At 45.2% G+C, this 27,167-nt stretch overlaps 2 protein-coding genes across 2 annotated transcripts in view; both read right to left on the reverse strand.

Annotated features, from left to right (window-relative positions):
• The window catches only part of CHRNA9 (cholinergic receptor nicotinic alpha 9 subunit), a 41,035-nt gene extending 18,932 nt beyond the window's left edge, over window positions 1–22,103 (reverse strand). Inside the window, exons 1-2 of the mRNA XM_084625960.1 lie at window positions 21,851–22,103; window positions 9,499–9,656 (exon numbers count right to left, since the gene is read on the reverse strand). The gene's annotated coding sequence lies outside the window, so the exon portion shown is untranslated. The remainder of the gene's footprint in view (window positions 1–9,498; window positions 9,657–21,850) is intronic.
• On the reverse strand, window positions 19,260–24,150 carry LOC311519461 (uncharacterized protein). The gene is made up of 2 exons (XM_084625963.1): window positions 22,348–24,150; window positions 19,260–20,535 (listed from the first exon to the last, which is right to left on the reverse strand). Exons 1-2 carry the CDS (start codon window positions 22,644–22,646, stop codon window positions 20,532–20,534), a joined length of 303 nt encoding a protein of 100 aa, XP_084482089.1. The 5' UTR covers window positions 22,647–24,150; the 3' UTR covers window positions 19,260–20,531.
• Between the last annotated feature and the right edge of the window lie 3,017 nt (window positions 24,151–27,167).

The raw sequence follows: 27,167 nt of genomic DNA on the forward strand, positions 1-27,167 counted from the left end.
GCACTATTGAAAAGTACCCCTTGCGGTTTATGTACTCGCAGGCTTGGTGCTCCGGTGCCAAGATAGGGATATGGGTTCCGTCTATGGCCCCACCACAGTTAGGGAATGCCATTGCAGCAAAGCCATCCACTATGACCTGCACATTTCCCAGGGTCACTACCCTGGATATCAGCAGATCTTTGATTGCGTGGGCTACTTGCATCACAGCAGCCCCAACAGTAGATTTGCCCTCTCCAAATTGATTCCCAACTGACCGGTAGCTGTCTGGCGTTGCAAGCTTCCACAGGGCTATCGCCACTCGCTTCTCAACTGTGAGGGCTGCTCTCATCTTGGTATTCATGCGCTTCAGGGCAGGGGAAAGCAAGTCACAAAGTTCCATGAAAGTGCCCTTACGCATGCAAAAGTTTCGCAGCCACTGGGAATCGTCCCAGACCTGCAACACTATGCGGTCCCACCAGTCTGTGCTTGTTTCCCAAGCCCAGAATCGGCATTCCACAGCATGAACCTGCCCCATTAGCACCATGATGCATGCATTGGCAGGGCCCATGCTTTCAGAGAAATCTGTGTCCATGTCCTGATCACTCACGTGACCGCGCTGACGTCGCCTCCTCGTGCGGTATCGCTTTGCCATGTTCTGGTGCTGCATATACTGCTGGATAATGCGTGTGGTGTTTAATGTGCTCCTAATTGCCAAAGTGAGCTGAGCGGCCTCCATTCTTGCCTTGGTATGGCGTCCGCACAGAAAAAAGGCGCAGAACGATTGTCTGCCGTTGCTCTGACGGAGGGAGGGGCGACTGACGACACGGCTTACAGGGTTGACTTCAGGGAATTAAAATCAACAAAGGGGGTGGCTTTACATCAAGGAGTATTTCAGGCAGGACTTCACGGAGGGTTCCAATAAGAAATGGTGCACCTAAGTTATTTTTCTTATTGGAACAAGGAGGTTAGCCTGGCCTCTGATTGATACATGGCTAGATTTACCTCGCTGCACCTTCTCTGTGAGTGACTGCAGTGTGACCTAGAGGAATGAGTCCCCTAGACAGGGGAGAGGGGGAAGCAAATGAGTACAAAACAAATCTGGTCTATTTCTTGTTTTGATCCACTCCATCTATCTTTTACATCTTTGGCTGGCAGCAGACGGTGCAGAAGGACTGCTAGCCATCCTCATCTCTTGCCTGCCCGGCAGAAGATGGTACAGTACGACTGCTAGCCATCCTCATCTCTTGCCTGCCCGGCAGAAGATGGTACAATACGACTGCTAGCCATCCTCATCTCTTGCCTGCCCGGCAGAAGATGGTACAGTACGACTGCTAGCAATCCGTATTGCCTGCCTGCTCACCATAAGACAGTTCAATAGGACTGACTGCAGGACTAAAGAGAATGACCTGGTCAAGTCACTCCAAATTTAGTCCCTGCGCCCATGTCTGCCCAGGCGCTCCCAGCCAACGTGGCCAGGAGCACCTCGGACACGATGATGACGGCTACCAGTCGTATTGCACCGTCTGCTGCCAGAAGGCAATGGGTTGCTGCTACTGTGTAGCAATGCCGTACCGTGTCCGCCAGCACCCAGGAGACATACGGTGACGGTTACCTGAGCGAGCTCCATGCTTGCCGTGGGATGGCGTCTGCACAGGTAACTCAGGAAAAAAGGCGCGCAACGATTGTCTGCCCTTGCTTTCACGGAGGGAGGGAGGGAAGGGGGGCCTGACGATATGTACCCAGAACCACCCACGACAATGTTTTAGCCCCATCAGGCATTGGGATCTCAACCCAGAATTCAATGGGCAGCAGAGACTACGGGAACTGTGGGATAGCTACCCACAGTGCAATGCTCCGGAAGTCTACTCTAGCCTCGGTACTGTGGAAGCACTCCGCCGAGTTAATGCACTTAATGCACTTAGAGCATTTTCTGTGGCGACACACACACTCAAATATATAAAACCGATTTCTAAAAAACCGACTTCTATAAATTCGACCTTATTCCGTAGTGTAGACATACCCTAACTGTGGAATAGAGAAATAGAAAAATTGGATGGATAATCCTATGCATTCTCACCTACCTAGAGAGAAAATAAAATCATTCTTGTATTCTCTTATAAAAACTACAAAGACTTTGCCACAAAGAGCATGGGACTTACTACTGAAGAAGTCTGGAGGAGTTATGTCTCCCCCAACCACGTTTCAAATACATTTCAGAAAAATGAGGCTCAAGTAATAGGCAAGACCTGTGGTCTGATATAGAGGAACCTACGGGGAAGCACTATTCCCCACTGCATCAACTTTTATTCACTGATGGGTTTAAGCACTGAAAAGCAGCCAGATGGTTTAAAAACAAACCAACCAACCCTCTCACAAACATTATAACAGTTTTCTTCTTGTTATATAATGGCCTTATATTAGTGATCAAGCAATAAAACAAGATTTTTGAGGGAGGGATTGTTTAATTATAGCTTCATCTATGGAAGTACTATTACAGACAAAAACAGTATCTTTAAGTTTGAATAAAGGTTAAATATGCAATAAAGCAGTTCTCCATTTTCACAATAGCAAGTGGTGCTATAAAGAAAGCAATTAATATAAAGACGTTTACAAAAACAATCTAAAGAGAAATGGGCCTTTAAAAATGGAATCAAACCATTAAGCTTTTCAAAAACGTTTCAGGCAAACTTAAGTTATTTCATTTCGTGTATCAACCTCTAGATGTCCCTATTATCCATCCCATTTACTTCTCAATGCATTCAAGATGACTTTCTGTTTATCTTATCAAGATCACATATTATTTTTAATCTATTTTGATTAATCCCAGGAAGTGATTATTTGCCTCACACTCATCTAAGCCAAAGCAGAAAGAAGTTATTTAAAACAAGAAATGATATAAAAAGAAGAAAAATGACTGCACTTTAGTTTATTCAATATATGACACTGTAGTTGCAAAATGGTTTCAGTACACAGAATTATAAATCAGCATTGACAATTTGACAACTTGAGATACCACTTAAAGTACAATCAGCTTTTGCTGCCATAGATATTTGTTAAGGTTGCATGGCACAAGGTCCGATTGCTGGTTCTGCCATCTCACAAAGACAAATATCTGAATAAAATAATATACAGATGATTTTGTTTATGGACAGAACATTGTGCCTCTTTTGTATTCTTTGGGGATGATTCATGTAACATTAATTCATCAATGCACTAAGCCTGTTCATATTTTCCATGTCATTTACGTGACATTTTATAACTTCTTTGAGGATCCAGACAAGCAGACGGTTCTGCATGCTGTTCATCAGCAAGACATGCAAAAATCTCTGGATTGGCACATAGCTGCCATCTAAGTGACATTTGGCTGATCATGCACTTTCAAAGAGATTTAAATATCAACAGAAAAATTATTTTATGAACATGTAATTAAAGAGCTTCCAGCTTTAGGTGTTTGATCCTCCGCAAATTGTGGCTTTTTTATATTAAAAAAGATGCTTTAAAATTGGTGTTTTCTATTAAAAGTCAATATTTCTTTTCCTCCCCAAAAAATTCCTGTGCTCCTTGGACTGAGGTCTCAGCAAATATGTTTCATCAGCCTCCTCCACACAGAATTTTGTAAAAACCCATTCTTATCTTTTTGTTTCGATCAGAATTTTAAGGAGAGTTTAAAACCCTAACTGGAAACCCGCCAGGTATTGTACTGTCACAGGCCTTAATGCTGTCTGTACAATCAAATACCTTCCATCAGAGAACAGCTGAGAAGAACAGATTGGTTTCCAAGGACAGTTTGTGAGAACGGTCTCACAGTCTGGTCCTATTTAAGTTCATGCCAGTTTTTCCTCCCTAAAAGTGTTCACATGGGCAGTTTTTTGCTACAGAATATTCTCCTGTGATGAATCAAGCAGCACGCTAGTTCTTCACAATCACAATATTTTTTCATCAGATTAATTGCAATCTTAATAGGACTGGGAAGTCACCTATCAGTAGCAGTAATATGGCCCTACTGGGCCCACTTCTCATATTTAAATACGGTGTGGGGGGGAATGATTTGTGGTCACCCACCTCCTTCCCTACTTCCTTCTCTCTCTCAAAATCCCCTGCCCCTGAAACCAGTACACTCATTCACACTCTCTTTTGCTTTCTCTCTCTCTCTCACATACACACACAACAGGAAACACTAAGAAAAATGTCAGCCTATGTCAGATAATATGGAATCTTGGCCACATTTTCCAGACAAGGAAAACATAAGTAGTCCAGCTAGAGTTTGTTTGAAATATTGGTCCCCTCTGGTGTATTTTTTTTTAAAGATAGAGATACACAGACACACACCTTTGCTGTCTGCTTTTCATTCAAAACCTGAAGAAGGGTGGCTTTTTGCCCTGAAAGATTTGATATTATTTATGTGATCTAAAATAGGTGTCATATTCACTACTACTTCTTCCCCGAGGATGAATACAAACTAACAAATGTTTTGTGTCTGCTTTTTAGAAACATTTTGTCCCTGGTAGTAAAGCCTATCTGCTGAGATCAGAAAATGTTTCGTATACAGCTTTGTATTATTAATGTCATGCCCAGCTTCGCACTGTGTCCTTGAATTGTTGATCATAAAAGTTCTGCTCTTCACACACACACACAAAAACCTCTAGGCCCTAGACACTATTACAGATCATAAGTCTGGCTTTGATAGACATCCCAGTGTTTTAAAATGAACTGGGCTACAGAAATGTTTTCCCTATTACACAGGTGTAAAGATGACAACTTCAATGTCTTTCTCTGCTCGACTAGCATACTGACATGGAGGACAAAGGAGAGTACCTCTAAATAAAAATTAATCTAACCTGGGAGCAGGGGACAAGGGCGACAGCCCTCCTGCAGCTTGGAACTGGAGATGATAGCAGTTGCTTCAGATACAGTTCCCCCAAACTGAGGGCATATCAGATATTAAAGTGATAGTATACTTGGTATTATATAAAGTAAGAGTAAAAGGCAACATTTTAGTTTTATTACCTCTGTAAGACTCAGAAAGGAAAAATAGCATCCCTTTAAAAACAGTAACTCAGTCTTCACTGTTACTAAAAATATCACACCAATGAGGATCTGTTGAAGGTCTAATGCCCTTTGACATCTACCTTATGGGTAAACTTACTTCCACCCAGCATCAGGGAATAAAGTAAATTTTTATGAGAATTGCCTAAGAATTGGAGCTCCTGTCTTAGTTCCTGAGACTGCAAGAGTTCCCTGCAAATTCAAAGGGAGCTACAACAGAGGCTGAAGCAGCACAGTTAGCAATGCAGGCAAGGTACCGAAAGATGCAGATAACTGGAAAAGTAAAAGACACAATGTATCAACCAAAGTTTAACTGTGGCTTTAACAGATACAGTCTTGTAACTCCAGATTAGGGAGGTAAACAGATGATTACTTGAGGGCATGGCTACACTTGCAGATGTAGAGCGCTGTGAGTTAAACCCACCTTCAGAGAGCGCAGTAGGGAAAGCGCTGCAATCTGTCCACACTGACAGCTGCAAGTGCACTGGCATGGCCACATTTGCAGAGGCATTGGGAGTGGTGCATTATGGGCAGCTATCCCACAGAGCACTTCTTCCCATTCTGGCGTTGTGGCTTGTGGGAAGGGGGCAGAGGGGGCATTCTGGATCCTGTCCCAATGCCCAGTAATGCATCGATTCGCATCCCAGCAATCCCTCTGCTTCCGTCCACATTTGGCACCATCTTTCAACGTTTTTTGTACTGCGCGCGCACTCTTCCCTTTCGGTCTGCGGGAATGGAGCCCAAACTGCTGAGGAATATGCCGAGTCTCACCAGCACATCATGTTTGGCAGTCGAGTTATTCCTTATGATCCAAAGTGACAGTGAGGGCTCCAGATGACAGAGATGATATCGACTCGAGTAACACATATGACACGAGTTTGCTTGTGGCATTCACAGACATGCTCACCACTGTGGAAAGCCGCTTTTGGGCTTGGCAAACAAGCACTGAGTGGTGGGATCACATGGTCATGCAAGTCTGCAATGATGAGCAGTGGCTACAGAACTTTCGGATGAGAAAAGCCACTTTCATAGGACTGTGTGAGGAGCTCGCCCCCACCCTGCGGCGCAAGAACACGAGACTGAGAGCTGCCCTGACGGTGGAGAAGCGGGTGGCTATTGCAGTCTGGAACCTGGCAACTCTAGACAGCTACCGATAGGCTGCTAACCAGTTTGGAGTGGGGAAGTCGACCACTGAAATCGTGTTGATGCAAGTTTGCAGGGCCATTAATTGCATCATGCTCAGAACCACCGTGACGCCTAGTAACGTGCATGACATTGTGGATGGCTTTGCGCAAATGGGTTTTCCTAACCGCGGCGGGGCGATAGATGGGACGCATATTCCAATTCTGGCACCAGCCCACCTAGCCTCCGAGTCCATTAATCGGAAGGGGTATTTCTCTATGGTTCTCCAGGCACTTGTGGATCACCACGGGCGTTTCATTGACATTAACGCAGGCTGGGAAAGGTGCATGATGCATGCATCTTTCAGAACACTGTCTTGTTCAAGAAGTTGCAAGCCGGGACTTTTTTCCCAGACCAGAAGATCACCATAGGGGAAGTCGAAATGCCCATTGTGATGCTCTTGGAGACCCCACTTACCCTTTAATGCTGTGGCTCATGAAACCCTACACAGGGAGCCTTGACAGCAGCAAGGAGCGGTTCAACAACAGGCTGAGCTGGTGCAGAATGACTCTGGAGTGTGCTTTTGGCTGTTTAAAGGGCTGATGGTGCTCTCTGTATGGGAAGCTGGAACTGGCCGATGACAGCATCCCCAAGGTTAGATCCGCGTGCTGTACCCTCCATAACATTTGTGAAGGGAAGGGTGAACAAATCACTCAGGCATGGAACTTGGAGGTTCAACACCTGGAGCCTGAATTTGAACAGCCAGAGAGCAGGGCTATTAGAGGGATCCAGTGCTGGGCTGCAAGGATTAGGGATACCTTGAGGGAGCAATTTGAGGCTGAAAGCCAACAGTAATGTCTGGTGCCCTGCACAGGAGTGAAGTGCAGTGGTTCCAATGTTAGTAGGAATCTGTGTTTGCAGTGCCTGTTTCATTCCTGGGCTAAGGTATCTTTTACTTTATGCAATAATAAAGAATGTTTCAAAGCCAAAAAATCCATTTATTGAAAAGAAAATTCATTTATTGAAAAGAAACACAACTGCTTGGGAAACAGAAAGGGCAAGGTGGTGGGGTGGGGAACAGTACAATCACAGAGTTGAGTATGTCCTGTTATCATACTCAGCGTTCCTGTCTGGAGTGCTGTGCAATGAGTGCTACACTTCAGGATGGCTATCCTGCATGGTGATGGGGGTTGAGTGCAGTGGGTAAGGGTCGTAGTTTTCAGGCCTGGGTGGTGAAGCTACAGTTGTTGGAGAAGCTGGTGGCGGTAAGAACCTGGATGTTCGGAAAAGTGGGTTGGAGGTGACATGGGGGCACAAGGGAAAGAGTTTTGGGACAAGGACTGCAGGCGCGGTAGTGCTTCACCTGCATGGCTACGAGCGCCTGGATAGAGTCTGCTTAGTGCTCCATTATGTTTATCAGCCAATCCGTGCTTTGCTGCCGGAGCATAGCGCTTTTGTGCCGGCGCGCCTCATTCTGCTGGCAGATCCTCCTTTCAGTGTCCCGCCACTCCTGCACTTTTCAATTTTCATTACTTTATGCAACATGTCTTCCTTGCTTCTACGTGGCCTCTTTCTGATTCTTGGAGTCTTTTGGTCGGTGATAAAACAGATGGCTGAGATCTCAAGCTTGCATCTGTAAAGGCAAAACGCAACACTTAACAGAGGCAGCATTTTTCACACCAGACAGAGCAATGATTCCCCCGTACTTAAGGGCAAGCACAGTTTACAAAATAGCATAATTTGCCAGTCCCAAAGCGAGCGCACATAACCCACAGGAGCCCCAAAATGGTAAGCACAGGGTCAAGCGTGACTGATTGTTTCATGGCTGTACTGTCCTCTAGGTTTCTGTGCCTTGGATAGAGCCAGCAGCGGCAGGGGGCCCCTATACTGAACACTGTCCCCACATTTTGCAAAGAAGTTCATCCTGGAAGATCTCTCGCTGCTGAGGGTGACCTGGGAAGCAAGGGAGGGTCTTCTACTGCAATGCGGCTTCCGCCCTGGCCCATATGCAGCTTGCCTGTGTGCAGCAATGGTCTCCCAGCCCCTCACAGCACAGTGATGTGGACAAGTTAGCCTGATTGGGACAAGGACCACAGTGGCTCTCCCGAGAAACCTGTGCAAGCGCATTGCCCAAGTTCTGGATGAGACCTTTGAAGAGATCACTGAGGCCAATTACCGTGATGTAAGAGAGCACATCAACGCCCCATTTCGCCTCTAGGCATGCATGCAGCCCTCACCCTCCCCACCCCAAGAGCCCACACCGAATAACTTCCTTCCCAAAATAAAAGACGCTTACCGGGAACCTCCTCTGGTGTTTGTCCTTCCCCAAGCACCGGCCGCTGCGACTGGCTACCTTCCTCCTGGCTTGAGAACAGCTCCTGGCTGCACGCATCTGGGGATACCGGGGTGTCTTCCTCCACCTCAGCACCCTCGTTCCCACTTTGCTCCTCCTCCTCCTCCTGCCTTGTTGAACCGGGCTCTGAAGTGTTCATGATGGTACTCGGAGTGGAGGTGGGGTCAGGCCCAAGTATTGTATCCAGCTGTTTGTAGAAACAGCAGGTTGTGGGGGCAGCACTGGAGCAGTGGTTTGCCTCGCGGGCTTTGCAGTAGGAATTCCGCAGCTCCTTCACTTTAACCCTGCACTGCAGTGTGTCCCGGTCATGGCCTCTTTCCACCATGTTCCTTGATATCTGCCCGAAGGTATCGTAATTCCTATGGCTGGAGTGCAGCTGGGACTGGACAGCTTCCTCCCCCCAAACACTGATGAGGTCCAGCACCTCGCCATTGCTCCATACTGGGGCTCGCCTGGCGCATGGAGGCCTGGTCACCTGGAAATATTCGCTGAGAGCACTCCACGGCTGGGCTGAGCAAACAGGAAGGGGATTTTCAAAATTCCCAGAGAATTTAAAGGGCGGGTCTGACGGTTGGTCACCTGAGGGCAGGGCAGTAGAGTTCAAAGTGATGACCAGAGTGGCTAGCATACACATTATGGGACACTTCTGGAGGCCGATCAGAGAGCACTAATAGACCAGGACGTCCACACTGGCGTCGCGGCGCTCCAGTGGGAGCGTAGCAAACGTTATTCCACTCACCAAGGTGGAGTACCAGCAGAGCTGTAGCTACAGAGTCAGTGCGCTCTACATGCCTTGCCAGTGTGGACGGGTCATGAGTTAGAGCACACTGGGCTGCTTTACTGCGCTGTAACTCGCACGTGTAGCCAAGCCGTCTATCTCATTCACTGACTGTATTTAACAATTGCTGTAGAGTTTTGTGAGTAAAGCTTCCCTTGTAATATACATACATTTGAAAAAATATTTACAGACACATTTCCAATGGAAAATTTGTGCTTACCCAAGCATTTATTTTCTTTGACTAATGTCCAGTGCTACTCAAAGTGGATTTTTCCTTCTCTCTGATAGTTGGAGGTGGAGACCAAACTTAATCTGCTGCATCCAGGGCTTTGAACCACCATGTTAGTAAGCCACTGCTGGAATCAGAATCTTCCAGAGCTGACAAAAAATAAACTTCATGTTAACAATTAAATAACTGCGATTATTAAAAAAAAAGAGTGAAAGTAATGACTGTAAAAAATAAATTATCCCAGAGCAAAATCTTCTTATTTAGGTCTGACAACTATCATTATAGGATTACCAAGCAGTATTTATTCCTGTCAGAGAGTTTATTAAAACATTCCTTTTCTGATGGACAGTTTTAGGTATTTCTTAGGACTTATTAAGTAGCTGATGATGTACTTCAGACTCTCCCTCAGCTTGAATTTAAGTGTGGGGAAGAAAAAAATCAGCCCTGTAAGCAGCACTTTTGAGGAGGAGAGGCCGTGGATGGTAACCGCAGATTTTGATCTCAGTAACACCAGTGTAAGTCTACTCTGCTGCTGTCAATGAAATTATTCTGGATTTACACCAGTGTCACCAAGCTCACTATCTGGCCCTATGTGGTCTCTGAAGATCTCTCTAGGCTTTGATAGATCCAACCCCCGCATCCAGCCCCCTCCCCCCCATGTGAGAACCTCCACCCCATCCAATTGCCCCCTGCCTGCCCCCCACGACTCCCCACCCCTTATCCAACTCCCCACCACCGTCCCATCCTTACCATGCCACTCAGTGCAGCAGAAGCTCTCAGACCCACCACCTGGCCGTAGCCAGCTGCACTGCCCGCATGGCAGGGGCCAGCCTCCCAGGCCAGGATGGACCTGCAGGCCGTAGCTTGCCCACCTCTCTCCCCCTCCCCACAACTTCCCTACCATTTTCTGCACAGAAATTCCATAGGGGGAGCCCTTTTCTGCTGACACATAGTCATACAGAATCTCCCCCAGGAGTACTCTTCGTATCAGACTAAAGAGCTTGAAATGGATTGTATTTAACAAAGAGCCAAGGCAGAGCAGAGTGCTGGGGCAACTTGCTGTTAAGAACACAGCCTGCTGCATTTTGCACAAGTTAAAGCTCTTGCAGAGTGTAGCCAGATTCCTACAATAGGGATGCAGTAATCAAGCCTGAAACAAATGCATGAAACATCCTGGCTAGGTCCATGTCAGATAACTTTCTGGCCAGCTGCACAATGTTTTTTCAGACATCTGAAAGCATAGAATCATAGAATATCAGGGTTGGAAGGGACCCCAGAAGGTCATCTAGTCCAACCCCCTGCTCGAAGCAGGACCAATTCCCAGTTAAATCATCCCAGCCAGGGCTTTGTCAAGCCTGACCTTAAAAACCTCTAAGGAAGGAGATTCTACCACCTCCCTAGGTAACGCATTCCAGTGTTTCACCACCCTCTTAGTGAAAAAGTTTTTCCTAATATCCAATCTAAACCTCCCCCACTGCAATTTTTTTGTGCATTATGGAGCACAAAAAAATACTAGACTGAGTTAATAAACTGTAACCTCAATCTTGCTTCCGTGCACCTTTAGCCAGTTGCTTTTCATCTAGTCTTTGATTTTGGCCAGGCCCTGAAAGTGTTTGGAGATGGTACTGCTTATAATTTAATGTAAAGATATAGAAAATGGATGTTGTCTGTATAATCTCCCTCAACAGCTTCCTATAGGATGAACAGTTGCCCCTAAAAATCCCCCCAAGGGGAATGACCTGGACCACATCAGGGTATTTCCATTTGGCCCTAGCTCCCTGGACATGGAATTTGGTGATCAAACAATACAAAGCATTGTAGAAAGAGCCAGGTGCAATTAGCATGGATGTTCTCTTGCCTACAAAGGAGAAAATTACCCACCAGAGCAACAAGTGGTGTATCTGTCTAATGTCCTGGACTGGTTCTAGCAAACTACGGCCCAGGGGCCAGATCCAGCCCTCCAAATGTTTTAATCTGGCCCTCGAGCTGCCAACAGGAAGCAGGGTCTGGGTCTTGCCCCACTCCACATGACTCCTGGAAGCAGCAGCATGTCCTCACTCTGGCTCCTGCACATAGAAGCAGCCAGGGGGCTCCACATGCTGCCCCCATCCCAAGCACCACCCCCACAGCTCCAATTGGCCAGGAACCACAGCCAATGGGAGCTGCAGGAGTGGCACCTGCACAAAGGGCAGCGTGCAGAACCACCTGACTGTGCCTCCGCATAGGAGCCGGACAGGGGACATGCAGCTTCTTCTGGGAGCTGGTTGAGAGTAGCGCCACCAGGAGCCTGCCCCCTGACCCTCTCCTGTGCCCCTGCCCCAGGCCTGATCCCCCTCCTGCCCTCCAAACCCCTCAGTCCCAGCCTGGAGCACCCTCCTGCACCCCCAACTCCTCATCCCCAGCCCCACCCCAGAGCCCGCACCCCCAGCCAGAACCCTCATGCCTTCCTGCACCCCAACCCCCAATTTTGTGAGCATTCATGGCCTGTCATACAATTTCCATACCCAGATGTGGCCCTCGGGCCAAAAAGTTTGCCCACCCCTGAACTAGCTACTCAACTTCAGGGGATATAGAACCAGGAGCACTGTCAGCCTCTCTTGAGACCCCCCTATCTCCAACTTTCCTGCAGTCCAGGGTCTGAGTTAACTCTGGCACACAGAACCTCAATTATGAGAAATTTTATTGCCCGATTGACTGGGCACCAGCCCACTTCCTAGACATTTGATTACTCTGCTTGTCAGAGCCGTACCAGTAACACTACTGCATAAGCAGTTAACACTGGGCACTCTAAGTAGTGTGTACTTGAAAAAGGCACCACTACCATAATCATACTAGCAGGATGTACCTATGTGAAAGTTTCCTCTCTCAGTGATCACAATTCCTTTAGTCATTAGCTATTACATTTCCAGACTCTGCATGTTACATTTCTAAGCGTGAGAACTGAATTAATTTGTAATCATTTATCATTTCTGAAAATTATCTGGCATAAAATGAGAATCCCATTGTTTCTTAAATCAATGAATGCTGTTGTTAAATTGGAATAAAAGGGGATGTATCATCCTTGAAAAGACTACTGTCTCTCACTCACACACACACACACAAACTTAATTTGGTACTGGAACTTAAATTATAAGTGTCACTTTGGGATTCTGAGTTGATGAGACATGAAACTCTTGAAGGCTAAGTAGAAAATAAAAGTTTCTTAGTGCCCTGCCTGGTTTGAGCCAGAACTGCTAGCCTGCTGCAAACCCAGACCCAGGTCTAAACCACATCCCCTAACAGCTGTAGGCTTAACTGAAAGCAGCTTAAGAAGTGTTCCTGTCTTTAACACTCAGATGCCCAATTCCCAATGGGGTCTACATCCCAAATAAATCCATAAAGCTTACACAGGGTAAACTCAAAATTGCTTGCCCTCTATAACACTGATAGAGATATGCACACAGCTGTTTGCCTGCCCCCTCCCGCCCCAGTATTAATACATACTCTGGGTTAATTAAATAAGTAAAAAGTGATTTTATTAAATACAGAAAGTAGGATTTAAGTGGTTCCAAGTAGTAACAGACAGAACAAAGTGAATTACCAAGCAAAATAAAATAAAAACACACAAGCCTATGCCTAATACATTAATAAAACTGAATACAGATAAACTCTCACCCTCAGAGATGTTTCAATAAGTTTCTTTCACAGACTGGATGCCTTCCTAGTCTGGGCACAATCCTTTCCCCCGGTACAGCCCTTGTTCCAGCTCAGGTGGTAGCCAGGAGATTTCTCATGACTGCAACCCCTTTTGTTCTATTCCACCCACTTATATATCTTTTGTATTAGGCAGGAATCCTTTGTCTCTTTCTGGGTTCCCTCCCCTCCTTCTCAATGGAAAAGCACCAGGTTTAAAGATGGATTCCAGTTCAGGTGACATGATCAGATGTCACTGTAAGACTTCATCACCCACTTGCCAGCACATATGTATACAGGAAGACTTAGAAGTAAAACAGAGCCATCTACAGTCAATTGTCCTGGTTAATGGGAGCCATCAAGATTCCAAGCCACCATTAATGGCCCACACTTTGCATAATTACAATAGGCCTTCAGTTATATTTTATATTTCTAGTTTCAGGTATAAGAATGATACACTCAGACAAATAGGATGAACACATTCAGTAGATTATAAACTTTGCAATGATACCTTAACACAAGACCTTTTGCATGAAGCATATCCCAGTTACATTATATTCATACTCATTAGCATATTTTTATAAAATAGAGTGCATCGTCACAACCACACAGTGTTTCACTTGTACTCAAATGAGATTTTTCTTAATTTGTCATATTTAAGGTTGATTTGCAATTTTGCCAAGGTGTAGCTCAAGTGTTAAAAGAATTATATATACATTGTTATCCAATATGTCAAACCATCAAAAAAGTTTTGCTAGTAAGAAAGAACTAACCTTCTCAGTCATGGGTGTTCCTTTAAAATATAATTTTTGTTCTCAGCTCTATTGGGATCACAAGTCATTAAAGTCAATAACAAATTCCTCAGCCCAAGTCACTTCCTCTAGCTGAAAGAACGAGGCGTACTTGTGGCACCTTAGACATTAACAAATGTATTTGAGCATAAGCTTTCATGGGCTAAAGCCCACTTCATCAGATGCATGCAGTGGAAAATACAGTAGGAAGATTATCTATCTACACACACACACGAAAAAAATGGGTGTTGCCATACCAACGCTAACGAGACTCATCGATTAAGGTGGATCATCATCAGCAGGAGAAAAAAACATTTGTAGTGATAATCAGGACGGCCCATTTCAAACAGTTGACAAGAAGGTGTGAGTAACAGTAGGAGAAAAATTAGCATGGGGAAATAGTTTTTACTTTGTATAATGACCCATCTACTCCCAGTCTTTATTCAAGCCTAATTTAATGGTGTCCAGTTTGCAAATTAATCCCAGTTCTGCAGTTTCTCTTTGGAGTCGGTTTTTGAAGTTTTTTGGTTGAATAATTGCAACTTTTAGGTCTGTAATTGAGTGTCCGGGGAGGTTGAAGTGTTCTCTGACTGGTTTTGGAATGCTATAATTCTTGATGTCTGATTTGTGTCCATTTATTCTTTTGCACAGAGACAGTCCAGTTTGGCCAATGTACATGGCAGAGGGGCATTGCTGGCACATGATGGCATATATCACATTGCTAGACGTGCAGGTGAATGAGCCTCTGATAGTGTGGCTCATGTGATTAGATCCTATGATGGTGTCCCTTGAATAGATATGTGGACAAAGCTGGCAACGGGCTTTGTTGCAAGGATAGGTTCCTGGGTTAGTGTTTTTGTTGTGCGGTTGCTGGTGAGTATTTGCTTCAAGTTGGGGGGCTGTCTGTAAGCGAGGACTGGCCTGTCTCCCAAGATCTGAGAGAGTAAGGGATCATCCTTCAGGATAGGTTGTAGATCCTTGATGATGCGCTGGAGAGGTTTAGTCTCTAAGGTGCCACAAGTACTCCTTGTTCTTTTTGACTAACACAGCTACCACTCTGAAATCTTCCTCTAGCTGGTTGCAAGACTCACTTCCTGCTCTATGTGTATAAGATCAGTGATTCCAGCCATGCCTACAGGATGTAAACAGAAATAAACACTTTAGTTTTCTCTTTTCCAAGCTCTCATGCCTAGAAAGCCTTAAAACATTTGTTCGTGATCTGAGAATACTGGTTTATGCAAAGGAAAACATCCATTTTTAGTACTATATAGTGACAGTCACTAAGTTTGTTTCCATGTTTGCAAGATACCAGGTTCCCAGAAGAACATGGCATCACTGATCAATTTTGACTCAATTTCCAGATGCCCAAGCAAGATGCGTCATCTATATTACACATTAATTTCTTATATATTCTTACATGAACAATTTATCTCCATCTGTCATAAATATAAAGGGAAGGGTAAACCCCTTTAAAATCCCTCCTGGCCAGAGGAAAAATCCTCTCACCTTAAAGGGTTAAGAAGCTAAAGGTAACCTTGCCGGCACCTGACCAAAATGACCAATGAGGAGACAAGATACTTTCAAAAGCTGGGAGGAGGGAGAGAAACAAAGGGTCTGTGTCTGTCTGTAGGCTGCTTTTGCTGGGGATAGAACAGGAATGGAGTCTTAGAACTTTTCGTAAGTAATCTAGCTAGGTATGTGTTAGATTATAATTTCTTTAAATGGCTGAGAAAAGAACTGTGCTGAATAGAATGACTTTCTAGTTGTGTGTCTTTTTTGTAACTTAAGGTTTTGCCTAGAGGGTTTCTCTGTGTTTTGAATCTAATTACCCTGTAAGGTATCTACCATCCTGATTTTACAGAGGTGATTCCTTTACTTCTATTAAAAGTCTTCTTGTAAGAAAACTGCATGCTTTTTCATTGTTCTAGGCTCTAAGAGTTTGGGTCTGTGGTCACCTATGCAAATTGGTGAGGATTTTTACCAAACCTTCCCCAGGAAGTGGGGTGCAAAGGTTGGGAGGATTTGGGGGGGGAAAGACATGTCCAAACTACGCTTCCCAGTAAACCCAGTTAGAGTTTGGTGGTGGCAGTGGAGATCCAGGGTCAAAGGATAAAATTAATTTGTACCTTGGGGAAGTTTTAACCTAAGCTGGTGAAAGTAAGCTTAGGAGGTTTTCATGCAGGTCCCCACATCTGTACCCTAGAGTTCAGAGTGGGGGAGGAACCATGACACCATCTCTGGGAACACCAGTGTGTTAAAGCCACTCGAACAGGCTACCCAGCATTTAGCATGTAAGGGGGACGACAACATAACAAGGAATCACAGTTGCTGGTTCCAGAGAGCACAGGGAAAGGAACTCTGCCTAAACCAAATTAATGGTTACCCAGAATATAGCGAGGAAGCTGTGAGATGTCAACCTGGCTAGAACTCAGGGTACCAGAAGACCAACCATCACAGACCCATTAAAATTGTTCCTGGGGAGCTTTTTGGGAAATACTCAGAAGTTTATCTTTGGGATTTTATTTCTTCATCTCCCACCACCAGAAGGCAGAGGTCCCATTGTTTAGCTCCAGCCTGAAACCATACAATTTGCTCAAAGTAGGTAAGGACAAAAACTGCTTCTTCCTTGGTAGCTGGGGCCTTCTGCATCCAACCTCAATTTATACCTTAGGCATAGTTCCCCAAACAAGAATCCCAAGAGGCTTGCCACTTTTCCTACAGCAGGAGTTAATGATTTAACTAATCCCAGAGAACAACCAGGTCCTCATCTAAAGGCTGCTTAGAGTGAAGAGGACTAATGCAAGACTGACATGGCCTGCTTTACATCTGCTCTCCAGATGTAAGGTAGAAGACAAAGAATTAGCAGTGCAAGAGTTCACTTCAGAAAGCAAAGCTGTTTAGAGGTTATATAGGCAATGCTATGGATTCTCACTGCAGCAGAGATTAGGACACAGTCTCTCTACTCAACTTTTTCTGAAATCTCCCATTGTTTCTTTCAATGCAACTTCAGTATTAGCAATGGTGAGAGCACTACAGTAGACGGGCCACCAGCATTTGGCAATCTATACAAGTACTCTCAAAGCTGCATCAGGGTTACAGCAACAAGCTCACTATAAACCGTTAGAGGGAAGCCAATCACTCAATTGCAGAGTTGGAAGTAATCTATAGCATTAATGGAAGGTAGCAAAAAAAGACTGAAAGCAGCAGCTGTGGCAGACAGGTTAAATAGAGACTGAAAAGTATAAGGTAATTATGGAAGAATAAGCAGCATTGGACAGCAATTATTCAGACAGGGAATTCAGTGAGAAATTAGAAAAGCTGTTTGGACTAACTCCCCTGTTTGCTGTTTAGGTCCCTCTCTCAACCTGGTCTTTACCAAAGACTGATCAAACAAGGTTAGATAAAAACAGTGGAATGAGTCATGTGATATATGGAAACAGAAGAGAAAAAGGATACTGTAATTAGCTTTGAAATCATGGAAAGAAAAAATGACATCAGGGTAGTCAGAATACAGAAATGAGTGAAACTCTAGAACTTAAGGTGAGACCAAAAGGAATGGAGAAAGGCTGAAACAAGCAAGCAAGACAAGAATCCAACATTGTCACACAGATAAAGCAGTGACAAGATAAAAAGTTTCACCCTCTGTGTAGCATTTAAACTCACCACCACTTTAAATGTATTTTCTGGTCTCTCTTTTAGAAGGGCTAACTGGTAACTATCTATAGACTTGCAATTGTACTTTGCACATGGGAGTAGCAGCTAAGTTTCAGAGATAGTCTGCTGAATTCCAGACTTCATGAAGAGGATAATCTGGCCCATTGATTTCAGAATTATTTCCAAGGACATCATTGCCTGAATTTTCTCCCGTGAACTCAAGCCCTCTTGATAAGCCATCAGTCAACTTCAGTATATCTCACCCTGAGCTAGACTTTAGCATCATCATTGGAAGTATGTTTACTAAAACAATCTTAGGGTAAGTGAAAATAGCAAAAATAGAAACTGGGTTAAGTAACAGCTTATATTTAATGTTTAAGATGGCAGTATAGTAGAAGTGGAAGCAACCAGCAGATAGCATCTTGGGATCTAGTTATCTGTATTGGTTGAAAATGGGTTTGACTGGGAGTGGAGAATAAGCTTCCTAAAGCCTCTCCCATATTAGTGTGATCCTAGTTTGGGATAAGATTCAGTGCTACATCATTAGGAGATATGCAGAAATTGTAACTACGGGGATGGGAGCTCTTGTACTGTCCTACTCCTTGGCTGCTCTAGCATGAGCTTAGACAGCCCTGGGAAGCTGCCTAAGTTATCACAGTCTACCCCGAGCTACCTGTGGGCCAAGCAGTGTCTGGAATCCCTGCAGGCCACAGCCTCCTCTACACAGGGGCTGCCTCTCAGTAGGCAGCCTCATAGTCAAGTTCCTCAATGCCACATCCAGGGTTTTTAAATACCTCTATGCTACTTCTGCCTTTTCACCTGGTTAAATGGGCCAGAGCAGGGATTCCAGTCTTCCACCTAATTTCTAATTCCATCCCTATGAAGAGTTTGCTGTGTGCCCCAGCAAAAGGCCCTTCACGGTTACTGAAGGACGAGTTAATGCTCCCAGTTTGTTGTTCAGTACATATTAACTAATCTTTAGCAAATACTGAAGACAGCTCAATCCTTCTAACAGTAACTTCAACTTCTTTGGCCAACAGGCAAAGGGTCAGTGGAGAGACCTGAAGTTGATGCTGAAAGTTTAAATTCTCTGAACTCTCAGCCATAAGTGTGACTATTAGCAATTAAACTTCTGGTAGAATTTGGGGAGTTGTTATATCTACCACATCTACGTCTCAGACGGACTTTAGCTATTGGAAGGAATGCTAAAACAGTTTATAGTCAATTATGCTCACTTTGGATATCCATGTAGATAACATGATTCTGAAAGGTATTAGCTAAGTTCTTGCCCTCAATGAGTTCCAGTGACAGCAAGTTCCATTCTTCTGCCATCCTTTTACTTAAACTATTGTTTTGAATTTCTCACCTTTTAATTTAATTGAACATATCTTGTTCTTGCATTATCTATGATTTGTAAAATTGACTTAACAGTTGCACACTTTGCCTAAAGTTATATTTAGAAAGTTTCAGTTTAGCAATATACTGCTTGCAATCCCCACCTACAAGATTGTTTGTCCTCATGTCCCACGTAAAAATACCATCTAACAGCAATAAGGATGCAAGACTTAGTTTATTTGCTGCTAAGATGTGGCATAGAAACAGCTTGTTGACTTGCCACAATGAAGGCCAGACAAGTTTGAAAGGAAAATGCACTGCAAGTTTATTGATCATGAAGACTTTACTAGGTAAGCAATTCTTGCAAGTTAATTTTGCAAAGAGACATGGAAGTCCAATCCCCAACAGACAGATACAGCTTACAAACAAATGCAGAGGACAGCACACTGCAAACTCCAGAAAAGTCAATTAACTAGAATGTTCTCTGAAGAAATTGCTCCATTACTTTTAAGTTTACGCATCAGAGCACTAGATCACACACTGTAGGAAACAATACTGCATCAGCAAGGGGAAGAGACCAGAGAACCTCAGCTGTTCTTCTGGCTTCTGTGGTTAACTACTTCTGGTCTCCTCTTTGGGTGGATACCTTGCCTCCTTCCCAGGTGCAGAATAGCTTCTTCAGAACATCTATAGCATACAGCGGTCACAACAGCTCCCAACCAGAAAGAATGTACACCATATTGCTCTGGTCGAAGGCCAAGTAACCTTAAAGCAGAACGGAAGACAACCAAGAACTGTCTCCTTGTCAATGGTGTGCCATCCCAGTGTACAAAGAGAGGCCCGTCCCCTCGTGGCCTAGCTGCCACGTAATTGCACAGTGCCTTAACAGGGCATACCCATGTCTCTAGATAATCCAAGAGAGATCAAAAACCTTTCTTGGCCCAGGTAGGATGTATGCAGGTAAATGTTCACTCTTTCCTCAGTCAGCTGGACATCACTCATGTACAGGAGCTCTGGCTGTGCCCAGTTGTGGTGCTCTGCTACCACCTCTTCCACACGAAGAGCCCCAAAAAAAGCCACAGTAAACAAGGCACGGAACAACAAACATTCATAAAGAGAGCTACACACAGACTGTACTGTGCCCAAGAGAGATCGCAACACCTCAATGGTTACATGAGATCTGCAATATCTTTGATTACCTTCCCTCCACTGCAACCCTGTCACCATATGACAGGTTACAAAATCTTGAAGAGGATCAGGGTGACCTGTGATTTTGGAGATATAGGAGAGTGATGCCAAGTACATCAGTATTTTTGGTGAAGACAAGCCTTGTGATTCCATAGCCCCCACAAACCCTCTAATTTGATCCTCTGGAATTGGCCAAACTGTAGGCATTCCCATCTCTTCTCTCTAAAGAGAAAGAAGTACACCAGGCCTGCATGGTAGGCTTGCCAAATTCTGGCATCTCCTGCACGCTCCAACAAGTCCAAGGCCTTCCAGGGCCAAGAGCCCAACATACTCTGATCAGAGACAAGGCTAGGTCCATCTCCTATATGAGGTCCAGAAATACATCTACCTGCAATAAACAAGATCAGAATCAGTTAACATCTGACACGAATCATAAAATAAGGGTTAGAAGTTGGACAGATGGCTGTCCCCATTCTAGTCTCAGCACTTGTTCGTCTGATACCATGCATTCTAAGGAATCTCAACATCCTCCCAACCTGAGGCCTGCCACCAAAATGGGAGAAGATTCAGCAACTGATATGCCTGGAAATAATTCTGAAGTCAGTGGGCCAGATTACCCTCCCCTAAAAGTCTGGAGTTTAGCAGACTCTTGAAACCTAGCTGCCACCCTCATCGGCAAAGTCCATTTGCAAGTCCACAGATAGTTTAACCAGTTAGGCCTTCCAAAAGGATACACCAGAAAACAGATGTAAAGCAATGACGAGTTTAAATACTACAAATTGTGAACTACAACAGGTACCACACTGAGACAACCATCTTGAAGTGACAAGAAGTCAAATAACTGTAGGTGCTGCAGCAATACTCTACATTCCCAAAAGCCCAATTGATGCAAGTTTGGTTTCCCATGTGAAAGCAGACCAAATGGGTAAATTGAGAGATTTACTTTTACATTACACTAAAATGAGATTTAAAATTTTATTAAAGCTAACGTTTAAAATCAAATTTACACAAGTTAAGAGAGAAGGTACTGTATATCTAGGGTCAGGCTTGAGTTATGAGGGATTATAAGTATTGGTTACAAGGTTCACAGGATACATACATAGTACGTAAGCACCTTCGACCTAGATTGGGGTGCGTGAGTTTTTAAAAACATCAGTGGATAAGTGGTCCCGGGTATGTCACCTGTAGAATGTATTTAGAGCCAAAGTCAGTATTGGGGTAGTGAATAAGTACAAGGGTGGGGTGCATCCCTTGGTTCGTGCTGGAAGGAAGTTACTACTAGCCCTCTCAAATCAAGTAAGCAAGGGGAGGATTATTAGTTTCACTGTTTAAAGCCTGACTCTTTTGGCAAGCCCTCTTGTACCCGGTAAGAAAGCATTTAATAGAGATTCACCCACCTCTTCAATTGGAGGTTTGAGCTCAGAACGAGAGGACCAGAATGTGTGCTTTTACCATGTTTAAGGTAAATAAGCAAGCCATAAATCCTATTAGAAAACCCCAAACGCTTAGACCTTTGTCAGAGATCAAAGGATTGTTCTGAGGCTTTTTAATCCTTTGTAGATTTTTACTTAAAGATATTCTATCTTCCTGTGCAACCTGTCCCCGCCGCCCGCAGCATCAAACGCTAGGCCTCACATATGTCAACCCCAGAGAAGGAAGCGGAGCCGCGTCTCCAGGTGTATTGTCAGAGGCTGTTTACTAACCCTCCAGCTGCTTCGAGCACGTACATTAGAAGCGGCCGAGGAAAGCGGGAGCGAGGGCAGACACACCCTACTCCCGGGGAGCGCGGGGCCCACCGCACCGCTCGGCGGGAGCTCGCCGCCGCCCAGGCGCTCCCCAGCACCCGGACTGCGCCCGCCCCGCGAGCCTGCTGGCGGCACGTGGCGGGAGGCACCCGCGCTCGTTCCGCGTCAAGTCGGTGCTGCGTGACACAGTCCCACCCGCCGGGAGCGGCCCGCCGAGACACCCTCTCCCTCCCCCCCCCCCCCCCCGGCAAGCCGCCCTGGCCGCTGTCCCCCGACCCCAATGCCCCACTTCCCCTCGGGCCCCAGCCGCGCAGAGCGGGGAACGCAAGCCCCGCCCCCCGCTCCGAGACTCCAGCCCCCGGCGCGCACCGGGGCCGAGCCGCCCGGCCGCTGCGGCCCGCGCCGCAGTGCACGCTGGGGATTGGAGTCCCCACCGGCCGCAGCCCAGCACTCACCGCTGGGCGCGTCTCCTGACGCCTGCTCCACGGCAGCGGCCGCTCCGGCTTGTCCGCGGCTGCGAGGCAGCCCCGCTGCTCCCTGGGGCTCCGCATCCTCGCCTGGCCTGAAGCCGCACGAGCACCTGGGCTGGCGCTAACGCCGCTTGCGGCTGCCCAACGGCCGCCGCCCGCTCGGAGAGACTCTCCGCCAGCCACCCCATGCCGGGCTCCCGGGCCAGGAGCCCCAGCACCGCCCAGAACGGGCAGGCGGCGGGCTCGGCCGTGCTCTGCGGGCAGCGGCTTCTCCAGCCGGGCATCGGTGGCACTGGCCTCTGCCGGGCTGAAGCGGCAAAGGAACCCCCACAATGAGCGTCCTACCTACCACAGCCGGCGCCCCCTCCCCCGCCCTTTTTGTATCGGAGCCGGCCCTCTCGAGCCAATCGGGGCGCCTTTTCCGACTCTCCTGATTGGTGAAATTGGCGATTGACAAGCCGAAGTTGCGCCGCCCACTCCGGAGGACGCTGCGATTCGCTGGTGTCTTGACCAATGACTGGGCAGGCGCTCCTCGCACCCAAGTGGTTGTCGCTCCGCCGCCCATAACCCGCTTCCCTGGGCCGTCTGTTGTTGGCGTGTGGCTAAAGGGCGATGCCAACAGCGCCCTCCAGCGTGGATTGCGGAGTGACTGAGCCATGCAAGGCGAGGTGCAAACGCAGGGCAGGGCTGGTTCGCTGTGGGGAGGTAGATTTTCCTCAACTAGGTTTTAGTAACTCCTTAAGGAGTGTGAGATCTACATCTACCCATAGTTACCCGGCTGACAGTCGTGCAGGGCAAGGGCCCCACCACACCTTCCTGAGTTCTAGTTCTCACAAGTACTAATGCCATTGCACGATCTGATTACAGTATTAAACGCCATACGTCCTAGGATTGATTCCCCTGAAAATACTCTGGAGACGAGTCACCATTGTCCCCTGGCTGCCACCACACCCTCATCTGTGATGACAATATTAGCACTGTTGCAATTGTTGGTCTCAAGAGGTGGCAGGTACAACATCACAATGAGGATTGTATGTCAGGCTGGATCATCTCATTTTAAATAAAAGCAGCAAAAAGTCCTTTGGCACCTTATAGACTGCCATGAAACTGCTGAGTTACAATTAGTACCCTTCAGTGATACCCGATCCTTGGTGTTTTTATTGTCTCTCATCATTATGTGCCTAACAGATTTGGCACTTGTGCCTATAATCTGTTTATACCCCCTGCTGGTTCCACTGGCAAAAAGCTAGATCAGGTTGGATGGTCTCACCCCAAGCTGCAAGGAAGGTCTTAATCTTGATATCTGACCATGCACAGATTTGGAGGTCTCCATTTGATGAGATGAGATGGGAATAGCTAGCAAACTGCATAGTTATTTAAAAGAAAAGAAAGAAAGTACGCTGACATTGAGCTGTGCATTGTGACTATTTACAGCAAGGAGTGGGCAAAAAGTATTGAACTTCTTGTCTATTCAAGTATTACTTCTTTGTGGAATATCTGTTCTAATGGGAATGTGGTGGGGAAACCTGGTTATTGTGTGATGCAATGCTTTGGGAAGACCTACTAGCCAGGCTACAGTCATGACTGTGTTCCCATCTGAACAGAGGGACTGTTTCTGTAACTGGACTTAGCAACAATCATGCATCAGCCTTGGTTGTTAGCTGGATTTAAGCGAATAAAATATGGGTATGAAGTCAACATGGACACAAATCATGTTTAATCGCTGTGCTGTGGTGTGTTTTCCAAGGTCTTTTCATTTCATTTGGGAGAAAAATATGCACTTTTCTCTAATTACTAGTCTAAAACTGGCGGTGCATGGTCACTTGTGAAAAGTGCAATTTACAAAGCTTGCTTCAATTTGCAGTTATGTTTGTTGTATACCTGGCAATATAATACAATATATATACTTAATATAAATTGATTTACCAAATGTAATATATCACTCTCTAACTTTTGTACAGATGGAAGTTTAATTCTGAGCTGTTCTACATACAGTTTGAGTGAACCCAGCGTTTTTGGCAGGTGTTTCCGGTGCAGAAAGAAAACATCTCTCTGTGGTTAGGCTGCTAAGTTTACTGTACTTCATCGCACTCACCAATCAGCTCAGAGCATAAGAGGCTCAACCACTTTATTTGGGGCCTGTTGTGAAAAACTCCAGAGTTTGTGGGACACAGTAACACTGAAACATAACTATTTTACACAAATGTTGAAACTTCAGGGTAACTGAAAGAAGATATTTGTATTATTGGATTAAAATCACTGTCAGCTTTTCTGTTGCAATACCCACAAACTCTAAACTAGAGAAACTATATTGGCACTGCTCCAGTGAATCTTTGAAACAAACACCATACCAACTATAAATAATACTTTGCACTTCTTTAATAACTTCCATCTAAGGGCTAGTCTACACTGGCAATGTTAAAGCACTGCCACGGAAGGGCTTTAACATGGCTTATATAGTCGCAACAGAGCGCTGGAAGAGAGCTCTCCCAGCGGTCTAGAAAAACCACTGCCACAAGGGGAGTAGCTCCCAGCACTTGGAGCGCGGCTCGGCGCTTTACAGCGCTGAAACTTGCTGCGCTCAGAGGGGTGTTTTTTCACACCCCTGAGCGAGAAAGTTGCAGCGCTGTAAAGTGCCAGTGTAGACAAGCCCTAAGTATGCAATGCATACTAGAAACATTGACTTAGCTTTATGTCACCTCTGTTAGATAGGGAAGTATTGCTATCCCCATTTTATAGCTGGGGAAATTGAGGCACATTGAGAATAAATGATTTGCTAAATGTTACCAGGCAGACTGTGGCAGAGCCAGGAATAAAACTCATGAGCCTAGTTTTGATCTCAGTTATACCAGTTTTACTTAGGTGTAACTCTAGATCTTAGAGGAAATATGCTGATGTACCCCAAAGTAGGGATATTAAAGTAAGCCTCTAGATTTCCTGATTTCTTATCCCATCTTACCTCTCTCTAGCCTAAATAGATAGTAGTTATAAAACTATTTTTAATATGAGGGAAATTTTAAAATTAACAATTGATATATGTCTGCTTGCTTCCTAGATGGCTGGCACAGCAGGTGTGAGCCTCCTACCATGATCCAAAGTGGTGATGAGTGGTGCCTGACTGGTCTTTGCCAGTTGTGGAATGTGAGACTATTTCCCAGGACCCTGTGAATCGTTGTCCATCTCCTGCAATAAAAATGTAGGGGTATCCTCCTATTCTCCCAGGTCTAGCTCCATAGGGGAGCAAGCAGAATACAGGAACTTTTTGTCTATCCATAAACAGAGTCCCAGCCCAGCAATTTGACCTTGACTGAGTGTTACCTAATGTTGCTCTGATGATTCCTGCCCAAGACATTAGCAGCTTAATGCTTATAGCCCCTGCCTGAAATCAGAAAGTATGGACAGAGACTGCAAATCAGGAAAAACAATCTAAATATAAACAGATAATGTTATTAAAATAATTTGGGGAAGGTGGTGACAGCTATGTAGATAATACTGAAATGCAAATCCTAGTATACAGTAACCAGTGCAAGTCGCAGTTCATAGTGGCTTTGCCCATCTTCCCAAGGAACAAGGTGTGTTTTAACCTGTGGTTGGTACATGTTAAATAACATATGTTAAAATCTTAGTGTAGACAAGGCAAGTCGTGTGGCTGAATTAAAGCCTCCCTCAGCGGAGTTTGGAGTTCACCTTAACCAGCAAACAAGTATTAAAACTACAACTAGCCTTATCTATACTGGGATTTTAACACATTAGTTACACATTACACAGATGCCTCGAGATGTGTACCAGTGTAAACTGTATCTATACTAGGGGTTTGCACTGGGGGCAGCTTACATTAGTGGTTGATATCCCAGTACCGTCATGGCCTTAAATGAATGAAGGGCTTGCTCAGCCTAGAAAGGATTTGAACCTCTTTTTAGATATTTCAGAAAGAAAAGGAGTACTTGTGGCACCTTAGAGACTAACCAATTTATTTGAGCATAAGTTTTCGTGAGCTACAGCTCACTTCATCGGATGCACACTGATGAAGTGAGCTGTAGCTCACGAAAGCTTATGCTCAAATAAATTGGTTAGTCTCTAAGGTGCCACAAGTACTCCTTTTCTTTTTGCGAATACAGACTAACACGGCTGTTACTCTGAAACTAGACATTTCAGATCTGCAACTTCAGGTTTTGTATAGCATCAAACACACTCTGAGCGATCAATAATAAATATGAAGCTTTATTTATGTAGAACCATAGAATCGTAGAACTGGAAGGGACCTTGAGAGGTAATTTAGTCCAGTCCCCTGCATTCATGGCAGGACTAAGTATCATTTAGTCTAGACCATCCCTGACAGTTGTTTGTCTAACTTCCTCTTAAAAATCTCCAGTAATGGAGTTTCCACAACCTCCCTGGACAATTTATTCAAGTTCTTAACTACCCTGACAGTTTGAAAGTGTTTCCTAATGTCCATCTAAACCACCTTTGCTGCAATTTAAGCCCATTGCTTCTTGCCCTATCCTCAGAGGTTAAGGAGAACAATTTTTCTCTCTCCACCTTGTAATAACCTTTTATGTACTTGAAAATGGTTATCATGTCCTCTCTCAGTCTTCTCTTCTCCAGACTAAACAAACCCAATTTTTTCAATCTTCCCTCATAGGTCATGTTTTCTAGAACTTTAATAATTTTTGTTGCTCTTCTCTGGACTTTCTCCATTTTGTCCACATCTTTCCTGAAACGTTGCGCCCAGAACTGGACACAGTACTCTCGTTGAGGCCTAAACAGCACAGAGTAGAGTGGAAGAATTACTTCTCACATCTTGC

This window comes from Lepidochelys olivacea, assembly GCF_965140295.1.
Source record: "Lepidochelys olivacea isolate rLepOli2 genome assembly, chromosome: 4".
In the NCBI taxonomy this organism is placed as follows: Eukaryota; Metazoa; Chordata; order Testudines; family Cheloniidae; genus Lepidochelys; species Lepidochelys olivacea.